The sequence below is a fragment of the Pelophylax lessonae genome, assembly GCF_965119305.1.
Source record: "Pelophylax lessonae genome assembly, chromosome: 4".
NCBI lineage: Eukaryota > Metazoa > Chordata > Amphibia > Anura > Ranidae > Pelophylax > Pelophylax lessonae.
The window spans coordinates 195,709,156-195,731,480 of record NC_138771.1 but is presented as its reverse complement, the minus strand read 5'-3'; the positions used below and the strand labels follow the sequence as shown (position 1 = coordinate 195,731,480).

At 44.9% G+C, this 22,325-nt stretch overlaps 1 protein-coding gene across 1 annotated transcript in view; it reads left to right on the top strand.

Moving 5' to 3' along the window:
- The window catches only part of COG5 (component of oligomeric golgi complex 5), a 644,155-nt gene that overhangs the window by 314,919 nt on the left and 306,911 nt on the right, over nucleotides 1-22,325 (top strand). The window contains exon 8 of the mRNA XM_082254383.1: nucleotides 2,446-2,611. Within this exon, the coding sequence (XP_082110509.1) occupies nucleotides 2,446-2,611 (166 nt within the window). The remainder of the gene's footprint in view (nucleotides 1-2,445; nucleotides 2,612-22,325) is intronic.

Sequence of the window (22,325 nt, the reverse complement as noted above, 5' to 3'; positions counted from 1 at the left end):
AAATAAACCAACTGTTTTAATGGTATTTTTTGGCAGCTGTGTTACTAGCAGTTCTTCAAATTCACTCTGTTTCTGTGTTTGATATATGCTTAAGACGCTAAAGGGATTGTATTTTCAGAGTGTTTTTTTTTTTTTTAGCTATGGATATAATAGAGATTGGTTGGGTGTAAATAATAATATCAATGAGTGTTGGATTTTAAAAACGGTATAGTTTTAATTGTGTGCATATATGAATGCTGCCATATTTGCTTAATACTTATAAGCAGGGCATGATTCCTGCTAGTCTATGGGTCTCCTAATTCAACTAAACCAATGCACTCCTTGCATGGCTGGTATCTTCAACAATTAAAACCTCTTACCCTAGTGTTACCCGCAGTGTTAATTTTGGCAGCAAATTTCAATTTAGTTTTAGTCTAAGTCTTAGGACTAAAATGGCATTTTAGTTTTAGTCCCATTTTAGTCTTCTGCAAGTGTTTTAGTCGTATTTAGTCGACTAAAACTCCAGTACATTTTAGTCGACTAAAACATCTTAAATTTTTGTCGACTAAAACTCATTTTAGCCATCTAAATGGTCATGGTCAGGTCAGAGAGGAGGCCTGTAATGCTGCTGCCTGCAGTCAGTGCAGGGGCGGGCCTCAGCAGCCTATATGCACGCACACAGTCCTGGATGGATGGCGGAATCGGATGCCAGTGGTGACTGGTGAGTGGTCTGAGGGGACTCACGGAGGCAGTAATAGCTGGCCTGGCTGTTAACTCACAGTGGGTGCTCTGCTCTAGATGTGGTGGTGGCCGGGTGCCAGTGCCGTGTGATGAGTCGGGCCTGGTGCGTCTGGCTGTAGTATTAATTCTGCCAGGTCATAACCTTCTCTTGAAAGGGGCATTAGGTATGCAGGGTTATATCCCGGGCAAATTGTCCATTATCTGAACAGATGCATAACTAAAGAGAGCGTCTTCGAAGTGGATGTAGAGATCATGAAGGAAGTGAAACAGCCTGGTCTAAATCATTACTTCGGGCCTGTATAGTCTGCAAAAAAGGAACCTAATTAAGGTGTTGTCCTTTTTCACATGCAAGTTTACCAAGGGTAGATAGCAGAGCATCTTTAGGGACACCCACACACGTTTAGCCTTTCCCAACATTCCTGCACTTCAAAAGGAACTTCCCTGCTGACCGCTGAATGTAGAAACAAAAATTGCCGGCAATGAAACAAATTGTGAAAAAAACAGCATAGTCTCCCCCGAAATTAAAAAGAAATGGCATGGGGTCTCCCCAAAATCCATACTAGACTTTTATCCGAGCATGAAGCCCGGCAGGTCAGGAAAGGGAGGGGAAAAGTGAGCATCCTCTCCCCCCAAACCATACCAGGCCACATACCCTCAACATGGGACCTCTTCCCCACTACCCTGGTCAGTGGTAGTGGGGGTCTGCAAGCAGGGAGCTTATTCAGGATCTGGATGCCCCCTTTAACAAGTCTGGTATGTATTTTGAGAAGGGACCCCATGCAATTTTTTTTTGTGTCGGTAATTCTTAATTTACATTCAGCGGTCAGTGGGAAAGCCCGCTGACAGCTGATGACTCATCAGTTAAGGGCGTGGCGGCCAACTTCCCGCTGGCCCACTCCTTAACCAGCTATTCACAGTTTGTTAAAGAGGAAAAAAAAAAAACGCATGAAAAGCATAAAACGCACCACAAAACACGTCTGAAAACCGTATCAACCGCATAGATTTGAAACTAGGGTTAACGCATCGCGCCAGTCTTGCACCTTTTACTTGCTATGGCCGCTCAGGGTGCTAGCTCAAGAAACCAATCTGTACACACATCAAAGCGTGCTGATGAATAGAAGCTGCATGCCAATATCAGCTCTCCCAAACCGTTTTATTCAGCTGTTAGCGATCTAACGGCATCCATAATGTCCCTGACCAGGAACAACCCTCCTTGAAGCCTTTAATCACAAGGATCCTGTGATTAGGCAGGACTCTTTCCAGTGGGACCTCAGCCAAACAAATCTGAAAGGGTGCACTAATAATGTATTGGTCTCTTTATAATTGTTTTTCACACAAGATTCAAACAATGTTTACCCAGGATTCACACTTTTCCAATCAGAATCAATGTGAATTTTTAGTGTTTATTTTGGGTGACAGTTGTGTTAATCGTATGTGAAAACATTTATAAACAGACCCCATAGTTTGAAACACATAGTGGGCTTCCCAATAATCTATAATAGATAGTCCCCATGCTAATGTGTCTAGAGAAGGCTCTTAAAATATACTAATTTTTATAGATGAGTCTGCTTAATCCATTTATACAGACTACATGAAAAAATTAATTGTACAGCAGTATTCTGAACAATCATTGTAAAAGAAGAAATAGGGTGAGTTAAGCTTTTGAAATCCTTTTACTGAACACAACACGTTTAAAAAGTTAACATACTAATTTTCTTCCTTTAGAATCCAACACAAGTCGGAACAGCACTTCAAGTGTTCTACAACCTAGGAGCTTTAAAAGGTGTCATTACCAGTGTGGTGGATGGTTATTGTTCAGCATTAGATGAGAATATCAACAATGCTTTGGATATCAAAGTTCTAACACAATCATCACAAGCTGTCCAGAGAGGTGAGAATTATATTTTTGTATGCTTAAAGGCAAGCATTTTGTTGAATCTTTGTTACCAGCTATGAGACCTTGTTGCTTTTGTGTGCCTTCCAATTTTCATACAGTATTTCTTTTTTTTATGCTGTACGCTCAGCACGAACTTTAAGTATGGAACCTTTCAAAGATTTGCATAATAAAAATGTTGTAATTTTCTTATGCTCTGTATAAATGCCCCTGTACATTACAATCTAGAAAAAGTGGTTACACAAAAAAAAAAATGTATGTGGCTAAAGCATGCAATGATAGTGTGCTCTTTTTTGTAATTTCACATGCCTTTATTTATATGAATTCTATATTTACATGCAGGTCAAGCTGTCAAATGGCAGTGTCAGGAGTTGGGTTCTAAAGGTTTCAATTTTCTTTAAAAAAAAAAAAAGAAACTTGGTGCAACAAGGCCTGTAGGGCGCCTGCCAGTGTTAGAGTTTGTTCCAAGCCATGCTGCTGTCACATTTGCTGTAAAGATTTAGCAACATATAGTATATATTAGGAAGAAAATATCAAGAAAGGCTTGTTAAAAAAAAGAAAACCTATAGTGGAATATTATTTTATGTTGACCAGGCCATTTTTTGCAATAAAAACACTTTGTTATTTTAACTGAAAATTGCGAGGTCGTGTGACACTGTATCCTAATAAAATTGATGTTTTTTTTCCCCCACAAATAGAGCTTTCTTTTGGTGGTATTTGATCACCTGTGCGATTTTAATTTTTTGCACTATAAACAAAAAAAGAGCGACAATTCTGAAAAAAACACAATATTTTTTTACTTCTGCTATATAACATTCCCAATAATAAAAAAAAATGTAAATATTACATTTTTTCATCATTTTAGGCTAATTTATATTCTGCTACATATTTTTGGTAAAAAAATCCTAATAAGTGTTTGATTGGTTTGCGCAAAAGTTATCGCGTCTACAAATTAGGGGAAAGATTTGTCATTTTTATTTATTTATTTTTTACTAGTAATGGTGGCAATCAGCGATTTTTAACGGGACTGCAACATTGCGGCGGACAGATTGGACACCTAACTGACATTTTTGACTCTTTTGAGGGGACCAGTGACCTCACTACAGTAATCAGTGCTAAAAATATGCTCTTACTGTACTAATGACACTGGTAGGGAAGGGGTTAACATCAGGGGCGATCAAAGGGTTAAATGTGTCCCTAGGGGATGCTTGCGTAATGAACACAGAGACCTGTGTTCCTAAATAAAAGGAACACAGGATCCCTGTGTTCATAACTGACAGAACAGCAGACTGCCGTTCTGTTTCCATGGGGAGTGATCACAGGTGCCCAGTGGCAATCGCGGCCGCCGGACCTGCTGATTGGCTCCCCCTGTAGCCAATGGGCACGCATGCCCCTGCTAGCGGTCCCATGAAGCCACATACAGGTACGTTGTTTTGCGGGACAGAGCTGACCTGCCGCAGCAAAACTACGGCGGCTGGTCGGCAAGCGATTCAATGGTTTCACCCCATGCAGTTATCAGAGTAAACCTTTTTCTGCAAAAATGGCTCTTTACCAAAATTCTTCATGAAAATGACAAGCCCTTGTGAACAATATGCTATTTTAGGCTTTAACCCCCCCCCCCCCCAATACTTACCTGAGCCCATCTCTATCCAATGATGTTGCAGGAGTTTCTTGGCTGCCCAAGACTCTCCCTCCTCATTGGCTGAGACCGCCTGCTGTTGGCATTCAAATTCAGTGAGCCAATGATGAGAGAAAGAGAGAGGGCGGGGCTGGGTCACAGCTCCATGTTTAAATAAACACACAAAGCAGCGGCTCGGCTTGGGTGCTCTCATAGCAAGCTGTTTGCTGTTGGGGCACTCAACAGGAGGGAGGGGCCAGGGGGATCTAAGAAGAGGAGGATCCAGGCTGCTCTGTGCAAAACCAACTGCACAGAGCAGGTTAGTATAACAGGTAGTTATTTTTACCAAAAAAAGAGACTTTACAATCACTTTAAGATACATTTCTGTGGAGCCTCTTGGATTTTAGGCCCACACTATTCATGATTCCTTGACTTTTTTTTCTATGGCTTTGTCTTCTTTCTAAGCTAAGCTTTTCCACATCATTTAGCTTTTAAATGCCTGAGCCTCTAACTGTCTGAGGCTCTCTGTACAGCCTGGATCTAGGATCTAAGGGGGCTCCACAGGGAGATGGTGATTACTCTGAAGACTAGTGCAGGCGCTACAATTATTATGTGTCCATTGTGGTGCTTCTGACATGGTAAAGTGTTACTAAACCAAGATCCTGCATTCACTATATCTGGCCTCCCACAGTACACACAGGGCCGCCATCAGGGGGGTACAGCCCATACACTTGTAAGGGGCCCCAGCATCTGGATGGGCCCGGCTGCCTGGCCAGAATGAGAGAAGGCGGGGCGGGTGCAGAGGTGCTCCGTGGCTGCGCTGGATTTCTGAGTCGGAAGCTTCTGCTGCTCTGTGTTATTGAGCTCAGATCGGGCTCTTTGCTGAAACCTCTGGCTACTTCCTGCATGTGCACTCCTCGTGTGTGCACTGTACACAGTACAAGTACTGTATGCTGGACTGCAGCTCCTCTTTGAGTCTCTCCCACATGTGGAAAGAGGAGCTGGGACTAGAAAGACCACCTTAAAAGTAAGGACTATTGTACAAGTAAAGGGGGTGTGTAGAGGTGTACAGGTCTGTGTGTGTAGTGTACATGTCTGTGTATATACATGTGTATGGGTTTTATTCATATACATACATACATACACGTGGGGGGTCTGAGTGCCTAAAGAGGCTGGGTGCGTACAAGTGTGAGGGGGAGGCTGGGTGCATACAGGTGTGAGAGGAGGCTAGGTGCGTACAGGTGTGAGAGGAGGCTGGGTGTGTACAGGTGTGAGAGGAGGCTAGGTGCGTACAGGTGTGAGAGGAGGCTAGGTGCGTACAGGTGTGAGGGGGAGGCTGGGTGCGTACAGGTGTGAGGGGGAGGCTGGGCGCGTACAGGTGTGAGGGGGAGGCTGGGCGCGTACAGGTGTGAGGGGGAAGCTGGGCGCGTACAGGTGTGAGGGGGAGGCTGGGTGCGTACAGGTGTGAGAGGAGGCTAGGTGCGTACAGGTGTGAGAGGAGGCTAGGTGCGTACAGGTGTGAGAGGAGGCTGGGTGCGTACAGGTGTGAGGGGGAGGCTGGGTGCGTACAGGTGTGAGGGGGGAGGCTGGGTGCGTACAGGTGTGAGGGGGGAGGCTGGGTGCGTACAGGTGTGAGGGGGGAGGCTGGGTGCGTACAGGTGTGAGGGGGGAGGCTGGGTGCGTACAGGTGTGAGGGGGGAGGCTGGGTGCGTACAGGTGTGAGGGGGGAGGCTGGGTGCGTACAGGTGTGAGGGGGGAGGCTGGGTGCGTACAGGTGTGAGGGGGATACTGGGTGCGTACAGGTGTGAGGGGGTGGCTGGGTGCGTACAGGTGTGAGGGGGAGGCTGGGTGCGTACAGGTGTGAGGGGGTGGCTGGGTGCGTACAGGTGAGAGGGGGAGGCTGGGTGCGTACAGGTGTGAGGGGGGAGGCTGGGTGCGTACAGGTGTGAGGGGGGAGGCTGGGTGCGTACAGGTGTGAGGGGGGAGGCTAGGTGCGTACAGGTGTGAGGGGGAGACTGGGTGCGTACAGGTGTGAGGGGGAGGCTGGGTGCGTACAGGTGTGAGGGGGAGGCTGCGTGCGTACAGGTGTGAGGGGGAGGCTGGGTGCATACAGGTGTGAGGGGGTGACTGGGTGTGTACAGGTGTGAGGGGGGCTGAGTACGTACAGCTGCTGGATTAGGATCTTTTTGGGCAAAATATAATTCCTTACTGCTAAATCTTGAAAGCACTGATGACTTGGAATACACTTTTCATTCTCATATAATATGTTGTAAGATTGTTAAAATAAAAGTGTGTGTATGGAAAGACTCAGTGGGATTGCTAGTTGGTGGATTTGGTGGGACGGCCCAGGGGGGGGGGGGGGGCACAGGCCTAAAGCTGTGTAAGGGGCCCCACAATTTCTGATGGCTGCCCTGAGTACACAGACCATGGAAATACAATCATTTTAGTGAACCTAAACTACTAAATACCTTTTCTCATCAGCAGTATATAGCAGTCTTGTGATTTCTATCAGTTCTTGTGAAGCTTGTAGGAGGAGTTTTCATACTGCACTGAGCTTTCCTTTGTGGCTGCAGCACTTCTGACCCTCTGTCTGGACAGTGCTGATTGGCCCTGTGCTGATCACATACACTCTCCCAAGGAAAAAAAAAATGCCTAGCAATACACACCAAACTGAGCATGTGCAGCCTGACTCCAAAGGCTCTGTCTTATCCGGACATGTTTTGAAGTCATACAGGATACAGGATCAAGCAGCCTTTTTACACAATGCAGAGGATTAACCATTTAGGTTCTACAGTGAGTATAACAAACATTTACTGCATATCCAGACAGATTTTACTGTTGTGAGTTTAGTAACTCTTTAAAAGAAGCAGGAAAACTCCCCTCAAAAGGTCTAAACAAACCACTACTCAAAATCAATGAATACCAAGTTTGTCTTATTTTATTAGGTGATGTGGGGTTATTCTTTTGTTGCTTTCAGCTCCCACACTAACACAACTTTTAAGTGGCGTAGATCCAACATTTTGTACTGCTTTTATGTATTTTTGTAGCATTTTGCAATGATCTGGAATATAATGTTTACATTTTGCATTGAATTGTTTAGAGCTGTGTTCACTTGAATCTTCTACTTTAGTTGGGCATCCCATTATGCTGCTTTCATTCTTCTTTATACATCAGTTGTGAAGGCATAGTAAAGTCCGTGTCAAACAAAAGCCATTTTCCTTGAAAGCAAGCTGCTATTGCCTTGGGTTTGAGTTGATGTTCTTGTACAGTAACACTTAAAATCTTTGGAACGGCTTCTATCAGCCTTGCCTGACAACTGAAAAGGGGTCATACATGTCAGGGAAGTTATTGAAAAGAAAATCCTACTTTTCTATTTTACAAGATGACTGAAGCAGAGCAGTACAAAGGGGCCAAATGTGATTTAGAAATCCTAAAGAAAAAAATACCTGTTTTACCAAAATGTCTAGATATGCTTAAGATTCCTTGTGTTTTCCATTTATACCATCCATTTAAAAGACTTTAACTTATATGCTTATATTTTATTAATTTTAACATATATGGTGTTTTATAGGTATGAGTCTCGACCGCTATTATTAGTAACCTATAATTGCTATGTGTCTTTTTTTGAACTATACCTTCCCTATATACAGTTAGGTGCATATATATTTGGACACAGGCACAACTTTCATACTTTTGGCTCTGTATTCCACCAGAATAAAATTTTAAAAAACAATCCAAATGAATTGTCAGATTTAATTCAAGGGGTTGAACATAAATATTAAGTACAAATTTTAGGAAATGCAACCATTTTTAGAAACAGCCCCCCCCCCCCCCCCCCATTTTCAAGGGCTCAAATGTAATTAGACAAACGAATATTTTTTTTTTTTCAATTATATACAGTCAGGTCCATAAATATTGGGACATCAACACAATTCTAATCTTTTTGGCTCTATACACCACCACAATGGATTTGAAATGAAACAAATAAGATGTGCTTTAACTGCAGACGTTCAGCTTCAATTTGAGGGTATTTACATCCAAATCAGGTGAAAGGTGTAGGAATTACAACAGTTTGTATATGTGCCTCCCACTTTTTAAGGAACCAAAAGTAATGGGACAATTGGCTGCTCAGCTGTTTCATGACCAGGTTTGTGTTATTCCCTCATTATCCCATTTACAAGGAGCAGATAAAAAGTCCATAGTTCATTTCAAGTGTGCTATTTGCATTTGGAATCTGTTGCTGTCAACTCTTAATATGAGATCCAAAGAGCTGTCACTATCAGTGAAGCAAGCCATCATTAGGCTGAAAAAACAAAACAAACCCATCAGATAGATAGCAAAAACATTAGGTGTGGCCAAATCAACTGTTTGGAACATCCTTAAAAAGAAAGAACGCATCGGTGAGCTCAGCAACACCAAAAGACCCGGAAGACCACAGAAAACAACTGTGGTGGATGACCGAAGAATTCTTTCCTGGTGAAGAAAACACCCTTCACAACAGTTGGCCAGATCAAGAACACTCTCCAGGAGGTAGGTGTATGTGTGTCAAAGTCAACAATCAAGAGAAGACTTCACCAGAGTGAATACAGAGGGTTCACCACAAGATGTAAACCATTGGTGAGCCTCAAAAATATGAAGGCCAGATTAGAGTTTGCCAAACAACATCTAAAAAAGTCTTCACAGTTCTGGAACAACATCCTATGGACAGGTGAGACCAAGATCAACTTGTACCAGAGTGATGGGAAGAGAAGAGTATGGAGAAGGAAAGGAACTGCTCATGATCCAAAGCATACCACCTCATCAGTAAAGCATGGTGGTGGTAGTGTCATGGCATGGGCATGTATGGCTGCACATGGAACTGGTTCTCTTGTATTTATTGATGATGTGACTGCTGACAAAAGCAGCAGAATGAATTTTGAAGTGTTTCAGGCAATACTATCTGCTCATATTCAGCCAAATGCTTCAGAACTCATTGGACGGTGCTTCACAGTGCAGATGGACAATGACCCGAAGCATACTGCGAAAGCAACCAAATCATTTTTTTAAGGGAAAGAAGTGGAATGTTATGTAATGGCCAAGTCAATCACCTGACCTGAATCCGATTGAGCATGCATTTCACTTGCTGAAGACAAATCTGAAAGGAAAATGCCCTAAGAACTAGCAGAAACTGAAGACAGTTGCAGTAGAGGCCTGGCAGAGCATCACCAGGGATGAAACCCAGCGTCTGGTGATGTCTATGCGTTCCAGACTTCAGGCTGTAATTGACTGCAAAGGATTTGCAACCAAATATTAAAAAGTGAAAGTTTGATTTATGATTGTTAATCTGTCCCATTACTTTTGGTCCCTTAAAAAGTGGGAGGCACATATAGAAACTGTTGTAATTCCTACACCGTTCACCTGATTTGGATATAAATACCCTCAAATTAAAGCTGGAAGTCTGCAGTTAAAGCACATCTTGTTTGTTTCATTTCAAATCCATTGTGGTGGCGTATAGAGCCAAAAAGATTAGAATTGTGTTGATGTCCCAATATTTATGGACCTGACTGTATTTTTTATTACGGTTTCCAGGTGATAACATACATAAAAAAAAAAAAAACATTTGTTATATTCACAACTTGTTCTTAATTAACTTCTTTATATTCCCATAGATTCATCTCACCTTAATTTCTCTATTTCTATAAACCAAATCAACCCCCCAAAAAAAAAAGGAAAAAAGAAAAAAAAGGGAAGAGGGGAAAAATAAAAAGGGGTATAGGCAGTTATCTCCTCCTTTTCCTGTTGAGCTAAAGAGTTTATTACTTAGGGGTCCATCATATCCTCTTCCACAAAAGTTCTCCCCTGATTCATAAGTAAAAAATGATTCCATGCACTCCATGTTTCTATATATTTTCCTCTTTTATGTTGAGCTGTCAGAACCAAGTCTTCCATTTTATTTATTTCTTCTACTTTACGTATCCAACATTCTATTGTTGGAGGCATTTGTTTTTTCCAGTTAATGGGTATACAAGATCTAGCTGCGTTTGCTAAATGGCATAATATGGATCTTCTATATTTTTTCGTTGATATCGTACTTAATTGTAAAAGAAAAAAAGCCGGATCTTCTGGTATCTATTTCTGATAATTTTTGCATAATTTCTTTAACTCTTTTCCAGAAGTTTGATAATTTAGGGCAAGACCAAAAAATATGTACTAATGTACCTTCTTCCACCATGCATCGCCAACATCTATCTGTATTATTTATTGCCATTTTATGTAATTTGTATGGGGTGTAATACCACCTTTTTAAAATGTAGTTCTTGGTACCTGGTGCATATAGATGATTTAAAAACCAAGTTAATTATATGTTGTCGTTGCTCTATGGTGAAGGTACGAGATAACTCCCTCTCCCATTTATCAAAGTAATTCATTTGGTATTTTACCTTAGGGAGATTTATCAAATTAGAAATTTTGGATAGCACCTGAGATATACTTCCTGTATCTGAACAGTATTTTTCAAATGCCGTTAATTGATGGTTATAATTCTGAGGGTTAGGAATTTACCTTAGAAAGTGATCAAGCTGAAATGCATTCCAAAAGTCAAGTCTGAAAGTCTCTCCTTCATTCATTAATGTCTCCAGCGAAGGCCAGTTATTATCTCTTATGAAATGGGAAGCTTGATAACAATCTAATTTACTAAGAGTTTTGAAAGGTTGCGCCTCTAATCCCATGGGGAATTTCAGATTTCCCAATATAGGATATAATGGTGAGTCATAAGGCGAAACAGAGTTCTGGAAGCAAATTTGTGCACATATTCGTAAAGTCGTGCCGATCAATTGATGTGATTTTAATTCTACTGGTAAGTTTTTGTAACACCATAATGCCCTTTTTAAGGGGACCGGTGTATTTGTCTGTTCTATTTTCACCCATAACTTTGACTCTCCATGACGACACCAATCAATTTGCCTACGTAGATGTGTAGCGTAATAATATTTATGAATATCTGGTATTGCTGCACCTCCATATTTTTTTGGTAAAGTTAATAACTCTCGCGATATCCGAGGTTTATGTGCCCAGATAAATTTCATAAATATTGCATATAGACAAACTAATATAATCATAAATAAAATGTTCATTTTTAATATTTTGTTGAGACTCCTTTACTGGCAATGACTGTCTGAAGTCTGGAACCCATGGACATTACCGAAGACTGGGTTTCCTCCTTTCCAATTCTTTTCCAGGCTCTAACTACAGCTTCAGTTGTTCTTTGTGGGTCTTTTTGCCTTTTAGTTTTGCCTTCAGCGATATAAATGCATGCTCAATTGTGTTGAGATCAAGTGAATGACTCGGTCATTGCAGATTATTCCACTTCTTTACCTTCAAAAGCTCCTGGGTTGCTTTTGCAGTGTATTGTGGATCATTGTCCATCTGTACTGTGAAGTGCTGTCCAATCAACTTGCTGCATTTAGCTGAATCTGGGCTGACAGTATATCTCTAAGCACTGCAGAATTCATCCGGCTGCTTCTAAATTATATTAAAAAAACCTGCACTTGGATGGTATAAGAAGAAATGACAAAAAGCAGCTGCTGTTCACCCAATGGGGAAATATAGAACTAAATGAATAAATAAATATTAACAGTGCTTGCTACATAAATGGATACATGAATAAATAAAAAGTGACCAAAGTGCTAAAAATAAGGTGCCAAATCTATACAATCCATATAGGAATGGAAGTGCAAAAGTATACGATAAATGTGCAAAAATGCAAATAGTGTATCAAAATTCATCAGTATTACAATAATTCAATAAAAAAGTCCATAAATTGTCCAATAACCAGTGCAATGGTGCTCAAACTGTGTTGGTGTTCTTTTAGTTTCTTTTGTAGCGAAAAAAAAGTGCTCATCCGTGTCAAGGGGCCACACTCTCCTCTTGTACCCCTACTCACCGAAAATGAAATAAAAAAATAAAAATCTTATAGCCTGCACATCAGGATTTTTTCGGCCGAAAATCTGAGTCGGCTGTTGAAAGCACCATACTAACAATCCGAAAATTGGCAGATCGGTCATCGGACAAAATTTCCCTTCAGATATTCTTATCGTGTGTACGGGCCTTTAGAATCAATTCCAGACCTATTACCTGCCTAATTGATGAAGAGATAACGAAGGAGTAGCCTACACTTGGCCACGAAGCAGCTTTTGATTCAATTGTCCAATTACTTTTGGTCCCTTGAAAAAGGGGGGGGGGTGGCTATTCTTAAGAGCTGTATTTCCTAAACCCTTCCTCAGATTTGGATGTACATACCCTCAATTTAAACCTCAGGAGGGATGTGTTGGAGCTGGAGAAAGTCCAGAGAAGGGCAACTAAACTGATTAGGGGGCTGGAGGACCTTACCTATGAAGAGCGGCTGCAATCGCTCGATTTATTTTCCCTGGAGAAAAGACGTTTGAGAGGGGACATGATAGCAATTTATAAATATCTTAATGGGGATCTCAGCTTAGAAGAAAAGCTGTTCATTCGAAGGAATTGCATGAGGACTCGAGGACATACAATGCGATTAGAGGAGAAGCGTTTTAACCTCAGGCAACGTGGGGGGTTCTTTACTGTTAGGGCTACAAGATTGTGGAATTGTCTACCACAAGAGGTGGTTTCTGCGGGTAGTATGGTGACTTTCAAAAGACTCTTAGACTTACATCTCAAGGATCAGGAGATTGAGGGCTATGTTAGATGATTACAGTCACACACACCTACACAGGTTGAACTGGATGGACTATTGTCTTTATTCAACCTCACCTACTATGTAACTATGTAATTTCACTTTTGTATCACTGATGAAATCTTTTTGTCACTGTAGAACTTGGACCTAAAAATAGAGTAGAATTTCACTTTGCAGCCTCTAAAACTAGCAAGATCTCATTAACAACAGAAAAGAAATTTGCTGCCAAATGATTTAACAATTATAAGTTAAAACAATTATTCACATGCGTGTACATTTTTCTGAAATATATATAGTATGTGAGTTATGCTTTTAGGTGTTTGGTTCCTTTTAGTCTTCCAGCATAGCGCTATGTAAAATCATCTGGAAGTTTCAAACCCAGTCTGTTGATATTAAACACACCATTTTGTTCCAGAGATCATCTGTTTGACAGTTGCTTTTGCATACCCTGAGCAGAATTCTGAAAATAGTTTTGTACTGGACCAAAAAAGATTTTCAATGTACTGATCTCTTGCTATTGTATTAGGGATAGTCTTGTATGTTTGCAGTACTTGCTTTGCTATCTAATATCACATTTTCTAACTTTCCTGGGAACATTTCTGCAAATGCAGTCTGTGCCTAAAGCTGGGCAGAGATTTAAGACATAAGTTGTATGTTCACTGCCAATCTGGCTACCAAACAATTGTTGGCTTACCCAGTGTGCCCATAGAACTTAAAAAAATGTGACACTATTAAAGGCACAGGAATAGAACTGTTAAAAACATGTTAGACTCTTCTATTGGTTTTTGGCCTGTTAATTCCAGCCACAGGGAAATTTATCACTGGAAGCAAGCTAAAATGAAAACTTAAAACACTTTGATCCCAATAAATTAACCACACAAATACAAATATGTTTCCTCCAGGTTTGACTTCTAGGCCCATTGCTGCATGGTGCCCCAAACCCACCAAAAAAACCCAATGGCCCATCTCTATAGCACAGGGGTCTCTAGACTTTCTAAACAGAGGGCCAGTTTACTGTCCTTCAGACTTTAGGGGGGCCTGGAATGTGGCCAGTGGGAGAAGAAAATGTCCTGGCATCAGTGGGATTAAATAATGTCCCATGATTGGTATTAGGGGGAGTAATAGCGCCCCATCATTGGTATCAATGGGAGAAATAGCGCCCCATCAATGATGTCAGTGGGAGAAATAGTGCCCCATCGTTGGTGTCGGTTGGAGGAATAGTGCCTCATCATTGGTATCAGTGGGAGGAATAGTGCCTCATTGTTGTATTTAGTGGGAGAAATCGTGCCCCATCGTTGGTGTCAGTGGGAGGAATAGTGCTCCATCATTGGTAACAGTGTGAAGAGTAGTGCCCCATTATTGAAGTCAGTGGGAGAAATAGTGCCCCATCATTGGTCATGATTGGTTAAAAAGGGTGCCAAGTATGACTGAGCCATGTTACAGGATTCTTATCCAGCACCAATAATACTTATGCACTTTTGAAACACCCTACTTAACCAACCAGCAAATTTCTTTCCAAAATTCTAAGAGAAATTTGCTAAAATATGTACCACACACATCCTGGCGTGAATATGTAACAGGAACAATCAGTTAAAGCATCTGTCCTTAACTAACTGTAATGCATGGCTACCTTGGTAGACCTCACGACCATAGTTTCATTAAAAAAAAAAAAAAAAGGGGGGGGGGGGTTAATGTCCTTATCTGTTTTCATCCAAAGGTTTTGACGAAGATTAGAGGTAAAAGTGGACTTAGAACCTGCAACTAAATTGAACAAAATTACTAAGTAGTCGTATTTGGTAGGCCTGGTATTCTCTGGTGGCTCGCAGACATTTCACAGTGATTTTAATGTTGATGTATTATAGTATTTATGCATCTCACAAAAGGTCTTAAATCAATTGCATGTTATTTAAATATAAAGTTAAAATAATATGCCCTTTTCCTTTGATAACCAACATTAAGGCCTCATGCACACTGGACATTTTTACAGCTTCATTTTCTGGTTGGAGAAAAGCCCCAGAACTAGTGGGTTTTAGGAGGCCAAAAAACGCAGCTATTCGTCGTTTATCAACATTTTTAAGCCATAAGCTTTTGTAGGTGTATAGTTTTGCTAAAAAATTCTACAGCTGAAAAAAGCTACTACAAAAAAGCTGAAAAGCTACAGCTTTCTACTGACGTTTTGATAACGTCCAGTGTGCATGAGGCCTAAAAAGTTTGTGGCCTATGGGTTTAGAGGGCTAGATTTAAAGTGATTGTAAAGGCAGAAGGTTTTTAATCATTAAGATAAAAAGCCTTCTATGTGCAGCAGTCCCCCTCAGTGCCCTTAATACTTACCGGAGGCCCATCTAGATCCAGCGATGTTGCAGGAGTTTCTCGGCTGCCCGAAACTCCTCTCCTCATTGGCTGAGACAGCTGCACAGAGCCATTGGCATCTGCTGCTGTCAATCAAAAATAGTCAGCCAATGAGGAGAGAAAGGGGGGGGGGGCGGGCTGCGGTTCAGTGTCTAAATGGACACAGGGAGTTGTGGCTTGGCTTGGGTGCCCCCATGGCAAGCTGCTTGCTGTGAGGTCACTAAACAGAAGGGAGGGGCCAGGAGCACTGAGGAGGAACCTGAGAAGAGGAGGATCTGGGCTGTTCTGTGTAAAACCACTGAATAGAGGAGGTAGGTATAACGGAATTTTTGTAAAATCTTACCTGTAAAATTCCTTTCTCTGAGTCCTCCGACAGTCGCCGCCTCTTCATATTCGTCACATATGGGGTATTAGACTTTGCTCCGAAGGAGTAGCTAGGCAACAGAATATGTTAACAATAAAGCTTTAACATATCCCACCCTCAAGGGGTGGTCCCCTCAGTCAATACCCTCCTACTTCCTGCAACCATATCTCAGTTTTAGTGGAATAGCAGTAGAGTATACATTCAAACCCCAAAAGAGGGGCGGGGGCGGCGACTGTCGGAGGACTCAGAGAAAGGAATTTTACAGGTAAGATTTTACAAAAATTCCGTTTTCTCTTACGTCCTCCGACAGTCGCCGCCTCTTCATATTCGTCACATATGGGGACGTCCCAAAGCAGTGCAAACATGAGGGGTGGGAAACGCATCCGCGCCGAAAGGCAACGCAGTCTCCACATCAAAGAAAGGAACCTTACCAAAGGAAGGAAACCAGCTGGGCAACAGCAAAAATAAGTGCTCAACAGGAGCAACAACCCAGGAAAAGACAAAAAACCAGGGGATACAAAACTTATCCCAACAGCCAGGAGTCCCCAACAAGGGACCCTAGGGAACAGCCGCACTAAGAACCTTGCGGCCAAAGGAAGCATCCGCCGATGCCTGAACATCTACTTTGTAGAATTTTGTGAAAGTGTGCACGGTCGACCAAGTCGCCGCCTTACACACCTGGGCTACAGAAGCCCCATGACGACAGGCCCAAGACGCACTCAGAGATCTAGTAGAGTGCGCCTTCACAGGCACAGGGGGAACCTTCCCCTGCAAGGCATAGGCCTGTTCAATGGTCTGCCTGATCCATTTGGCAATGGTAGAGGCGGAAGCCGCCATGCCCTTCCGAGGACCCTCCGGAAGAACAAACAAGGAGTCCGTCTTTCGAAAAGACTCAGTCGATGTAAGGTAAACCCTAATCGCCCGAACAACATCCAGAGAATGCAATCTCACCTCCTTTGGATGTTTAGGCTTCGTGCACAACGAAGGCAAAACAATATCCTCGTTAAGATGGAATTCCAAAACTCGTTTCGGCAGAAAAGAAGGATTAGGTCGCAAGACCACCTTATCCAAATGAACAACCAGGTACGGAGACTTGCAGGACAAAGCCGCCAGTTCCGACACTCTGCGAGCCGAAGTGATCGCCACCAAAAAGGCGACCTTTTTGGACAACATAGACAACGAGATCTCCCTGATCTGTTCAAAAGGAGCACGTTGTAACACAGACAGGACTAGATTCAAGTCCCAAGGGGGCAAAGGATCCCTCCTAGGAGGAACCAGATGCCGCACACCCTGAATAAAAGTGCCAACCAAGGAGTTGGAAGCCACGGGACGTTGAAACAGAACGGCCAGCGCAGACACCTGACCCTTTATCGTAGCCAGCGCCAAACGCTGATCGACACCCGTCTGAAGGAAAGACAGCACACGGGAAACCGAGTACGTGCGGGGTGAAAACCCCCTGGACTCACACCAGGCAAAATAGGCCTTCCAAGTACGGTAATAAACCTTTCCCGAGGAAGACTTCCTCGCGTTGATCAAGGTATGAACAACCTCTGGAGAGAGACCCTTCTCCTTCAGGACCTCGGTCTCAACAGCCAGGCCGTCAAAGCCAGCGACTGTAAAGCAGGATGGTAAATCGGTCCTTGAGACAGTAGATCGTCCCGAAGAGGCAGACGCCAGGGGGCGTCGACCGCCAGATTCACGAGGTCTGCGTACCAGGACCGGCGAGGCCAGTCCGGTGCCACAAGAATCACCGTGCTGCGTTCCGAGTGTAACCTGCGAAGGAACCGGGACAGCAACTGAATCGGTGGAAACGCGTACATCAGCCTGTACTGATGCCACGGGGCCACTAACGCGTCCGACGCGTCTGCCCGAGGGTCGCGCGTCCTTGCCACGAACCTCTTCACCTTGTAGTTGAGGCGAGACGCGAACAGGTCCACATCTGGAAGACCCCACTTCGCGCACAACATCTGGAAGACAGCCGGGTGGAGAGACCATTCCCCCTGATCCAGGGTCTGGCGACTCAGATAGTCCGCCTGCCAGTTCTCCACTCCCGGAATGTGAACCGCCGTTATCGCCGGGACATGAGTCTCGGCCCAAGACAGAATGTCGGCCACTTCTCGAGCCGCTCGGGCACTCCTGGTGCCCCCTTGGTGGTTGATGTAGGCCACCGCCGTGGCATTGTCCGTCTGCACCCGAACCGGGCAGCCCTGCAGCCGGTCCGTCCAGCGATGAAGACAGAGCCTTATCGCACGCAATTCCAGAATGTTGATCGGGAGGGAAGACTCCCCCTCCGACCAGGTCCCCTGGGCGGACAGAACGCCCAGAACACCACCCCAGCCCGACAGGCTGGCATCCGTGGTGATTATCGTCCACGAAATCGGACGAAACGACTTGCCCCCGGACACCAACGGGGACTGGAGCCACCACAGAAGGTTTTCCCTGGTGCGATGACTCAACGAGATCTGAAGATCCAGAGATTGAGGTCGCCCGTCCCACTTGGACAAGATCTCCGCCTGGAGACCCCGCGTGTGAAACTGCGCGAAAGGAATCGCCTCGAAAGCCGAGACCATCAATCCCAGACATCTCATACACGTCCGCAGAGACGAGTTCGGAACGTCCCTGAGGGACCTGACTTCCTCCTGAAGAGTCCTGAGTTTGTCTTCCGGCAGGAAGACCTTCGCCTGCACCGAGTCCAGTATCATTCCCAGATAGGGAAGACGAACCGACGGACTCAGTGTCGACTTTGGAACATTTATCGTCCAACCGAACTCCTGCAGAGTTTGCATCGTGACAGACAGGTCCTTCTCCAGACCCTGACTGGTCGCAGACCGAATCAGAATGTCGTCCAGATACCCCAGGACAGAAATGCCCTGGGCTCTCAATAATGCCAGAACCGGTGCAAGCACCTTGGTGAAGACCCGCGGAGCCGAGGCGAGCCCAAAGGGCAACGCCACGAACTGGTAGTGATCCTCCGCAATGGCAAATCGAAGGTATCTCTGATGACCCTCGAATATGGGGATGTGAAGATACGCATCCTTCAAATCGATGGAGGCCATGAATTCCCCCGGAACCAGGGCAGCCACCACCGAGCGCAGGGATTCCATGCGGAACTTGCGAACCCGCACAGAGCGGTTCAGAGCTTTCAAGTCCAGAATTGGACGAACCTTGCCCTCCTTTCTGGGCACGGTGAACAGATTGGAATAAAACCCCCGAAATCTGTCCCGATGAGGCACCGGAACCACCACTCCCTGAGCCCTCAGGTCCCGCACCGCCAGGTGCAGATCCCGCAGTCGCTCTGGAGACAGTTGTAGATTTGAGGGAAAAAATCTGCTCTCTGGCCGAGAGAGAAACTCGATCTTGTAACCAGATCGAACGATTTCCAGAACCCATCTGTCCCGCCCACGGGCCAACCAGGGCTGAAGAAAACCGAGCAAGCGTCCCCCCACCCCAAAACTGGGTGAGGGCGCCCCTTCAGGCCGAACTGTTATGGGCCGCAGGTCCGGATTGGCCGGACTTCTGTTTCCCAGACCAGGGTTTCTTCTGAGAGCCCTGGCCCTTGAACGGTTTGCCCTTGTAGTGCGGCCGAAAGGCACGAAAGGACCCCTGAGGGGGCCGAAAATGAGCATGCTTCTTCCCAGAAGCCCCCTTAGCCTTGGGGAAATGGGGCAAGAGAGTGCTCTTACCCCCGGTAATCCCCTTAATCAACACATCCAGGGACTCCCCAAAAAGGCGAGACCCATCATAAGGCAGATTGGCTAAGGTTTTACGTGAAGATTGGTCCACCGACCAACATTTCAACCAAACCAGGCGGCGAGACAACACCGCCACGCTGTGCACACGCGCGGCCAACGGAATCAGGTCCAGGTCCGCATCACACAGATACATGACACCCTGGTGGATCTGATCCACCATATCCAGGGTCGCCGCCGAGGCCGAATCGGCCACTAGGACGCGCCTAAGCATCTGCGTCCAACTTGCGATCGCCTGGGCCGCCATGAGAGAAGCAAACAGAGCCTTAAGCATAGAACCCGTAACAGAATAAGTATGACGGGCAAGAGACTCCAGTCTCCTATCCGTGGCATCACGGAAAACAGGGGATCCCTCTGCAGGGATCGCAGTGGCTTTGTTCAAAACCGCAATAGCATGATCCACTGGCGGAAGCACACACCACCGTTCATCAGTGGCAGGCGAGAAAGGATAACGCAGCTTAAATTTACTTGGCACCGCAAAAGGCTTGCGCAAATCGCGCCATTGGTCCTTAACAGCGCGCTGAAAATCAGCATTGCAGGGAAAAACCTGCGGTGTCCTGCGTTTTCTCTGCGTCCCATAAGCCGCCAAGGCAGCTGGGGGACACACCTCGTCCTGCAAACGTAGCGTCTGCTTAATGGAAGCAATCAACTCATCCATGATTGCAAGCTCTTCAGGCGAGCCAGGGGGAGAATTATCAACCCCCTCAACTTCAGCCTCTACCTCAGACCCCACTAGATCAAGAGAGGAGCGGGACCCCGATAGGGGGGTCCCCGCCAGAACAGCCCCATCACCTTCACCCTCAGAATCAGAGGACAGAGCAACTCTGGGCCGTTTAGTAGATTGAGCAGCCACCAGCATTTGCACCTGTGCAGCAAGGCCAGCCACAATAGTGGCTAAATCCCCCCCTGGGGGGGAAACAGCGGTCCCCTGGCTTTCCACCAATACTGTGGGAAACTTGCCCTCCTGAGAATCCATTGCCCCTGTATGCCAGACAACCAAGGGTTAACTGCCCCCTTACAGCAAGCGCAGCCCACCGCACCACACTCAGGCACAATGAGACCCCCACAGGGAATATACAGACTGAATACAGGCAATGGAACACAGGAATAGAAGGATAAAACCTGAGGAGACTCCGCTGCTGCTGCTGCCTCGATCGGTGCTTCCAGGAGAGAGGAAATGATGCTGCCAGGGCGCTCTATGTAAGCCTATGGAGGCTACAAGAAAATGGCCGCCGTGCATGTAAACCATGCGGCCGGAGCGGGCGCCGGTAAAATGGCGTCGTTTGGCGCCGAAATCGCCGCTCCACAGTGCATAAAATCACACACAATATTATCCCATTATATGGATACATGTTAGATCGCCGCAGCGATCGCTGTATATGCCCCAACATGCCATTAAAAACATGCCCCACAGCACACAGCTCCTCACACTGCCCAGCCTGACATACTCAGTGTCATACAGCTCCCCCCCCCTTGCAGCCCACAGCATGCAGCCGAGAGATAGGGAGACAAGCAGTGTGATTAAAGGCAGGTTACACAGTCCCAGACTGAGACCCCCCCCAGACAGACAGGTCCCCACATAGATACACTTACCTCACATGGCGTGGGGAACCCGCACAGGCGAACAAGCCGCTGCACATGAGGCAGGGAGAGTCGCAATTCAAGACGCACACAATGGCGGTTCAGAAACCGCACAGCGTCCGGTGAGGTAGCCACCTCACCAATCATCCCTGCACCGAACAGGGATGGGTCGTTCACCGTGCCAGGAGCGTTACCTGGCTGAACGCTCGATGGCAGACTGGGAAGCCACTGACCCACGACCTGCGACCAGGGGGATCAGCCCGAGACCCAGTCCGCATGATCCTCTTCGTCCGAAGAACTAACTAATGCTGACAAAAATAACAGCTAAGTAAAGGTAGAGAGAAAACTCAAACAAAATATCAAAAAGAAGAAAGAGTCTGGGACAAAAAGTCCCAGCACAGAGAGAGCCAGCCACTCCTGACAAGCTAGACATTAAAACTGAGATATGGTTGCAGGAAGTAGGAGGGTATTGACTGAGGGGACCACCCCTTGAGGGTGGGATATGTTAAAGCTTTATTGTTAACATATTCTGTTGCCTAGCTACTCCTTCGGAGCAAAGTCTAATACCCCATATGTGACGAATATGAAGAGGCGGCGACTGTCGGAGGACGTAAGAGAAAACATGTTTTTTATATTTAAAAAAAATAAAAAACTAGACTTTAGTTTAATTTTAAGGCCCTCAATGTCTATTTGCGGCTAGAAGTCAAGAAGAAACCACTTTCTGACCCCAACATAATATTAACTTTGCTAAAACAATGTGTATAATAAACTGTCTTTTTTTTTTTTTTTTAAATGGAGTTCCAGTCATTTTTAAGAATTACCCACATTGTAATGTAGATCGCTAGTGGATTAAGGTTTGGATATTGAAATGTTGAAATTTCTGCAGAAAGTATTCGAAAATATCAGAGATTACGAAGAAAAAAAGAAGGAAAGGTTAAAGATTAAGAGGGGGGAAGTTGGATAAGACCTCGCGCATCCCACTGTATTTTTTCCTTTTTGAATGGAATTTTTTCCTCCTTTTATTATTTTCTGTTCCTGTGAGAATTACAATCAACTGTCAGACTGGGCATCGGACTGGATATCCTGGATCCTTATGGTCTCCCAGTCTGGCCAGCGAGCCTCACTGGACGGGGCACTGGCCGGGCAAGTTAAACATCTCGTGAGGACACACAGACCTCGTGAGGACACACGTTGCCTGAGTCGCTGCGTGCCTGTGCGGGTACAAAAAATTAGGATGGAGTCTATTCACACAGTAGTGGCATCCCTTCATCAAGGGGATTTTCTGGCTTCTCTCGATATCAAGGACACTTACCTTCATATCCTAATATATGTCGGTCATCAGCATTTTCTTCATTTTGCTG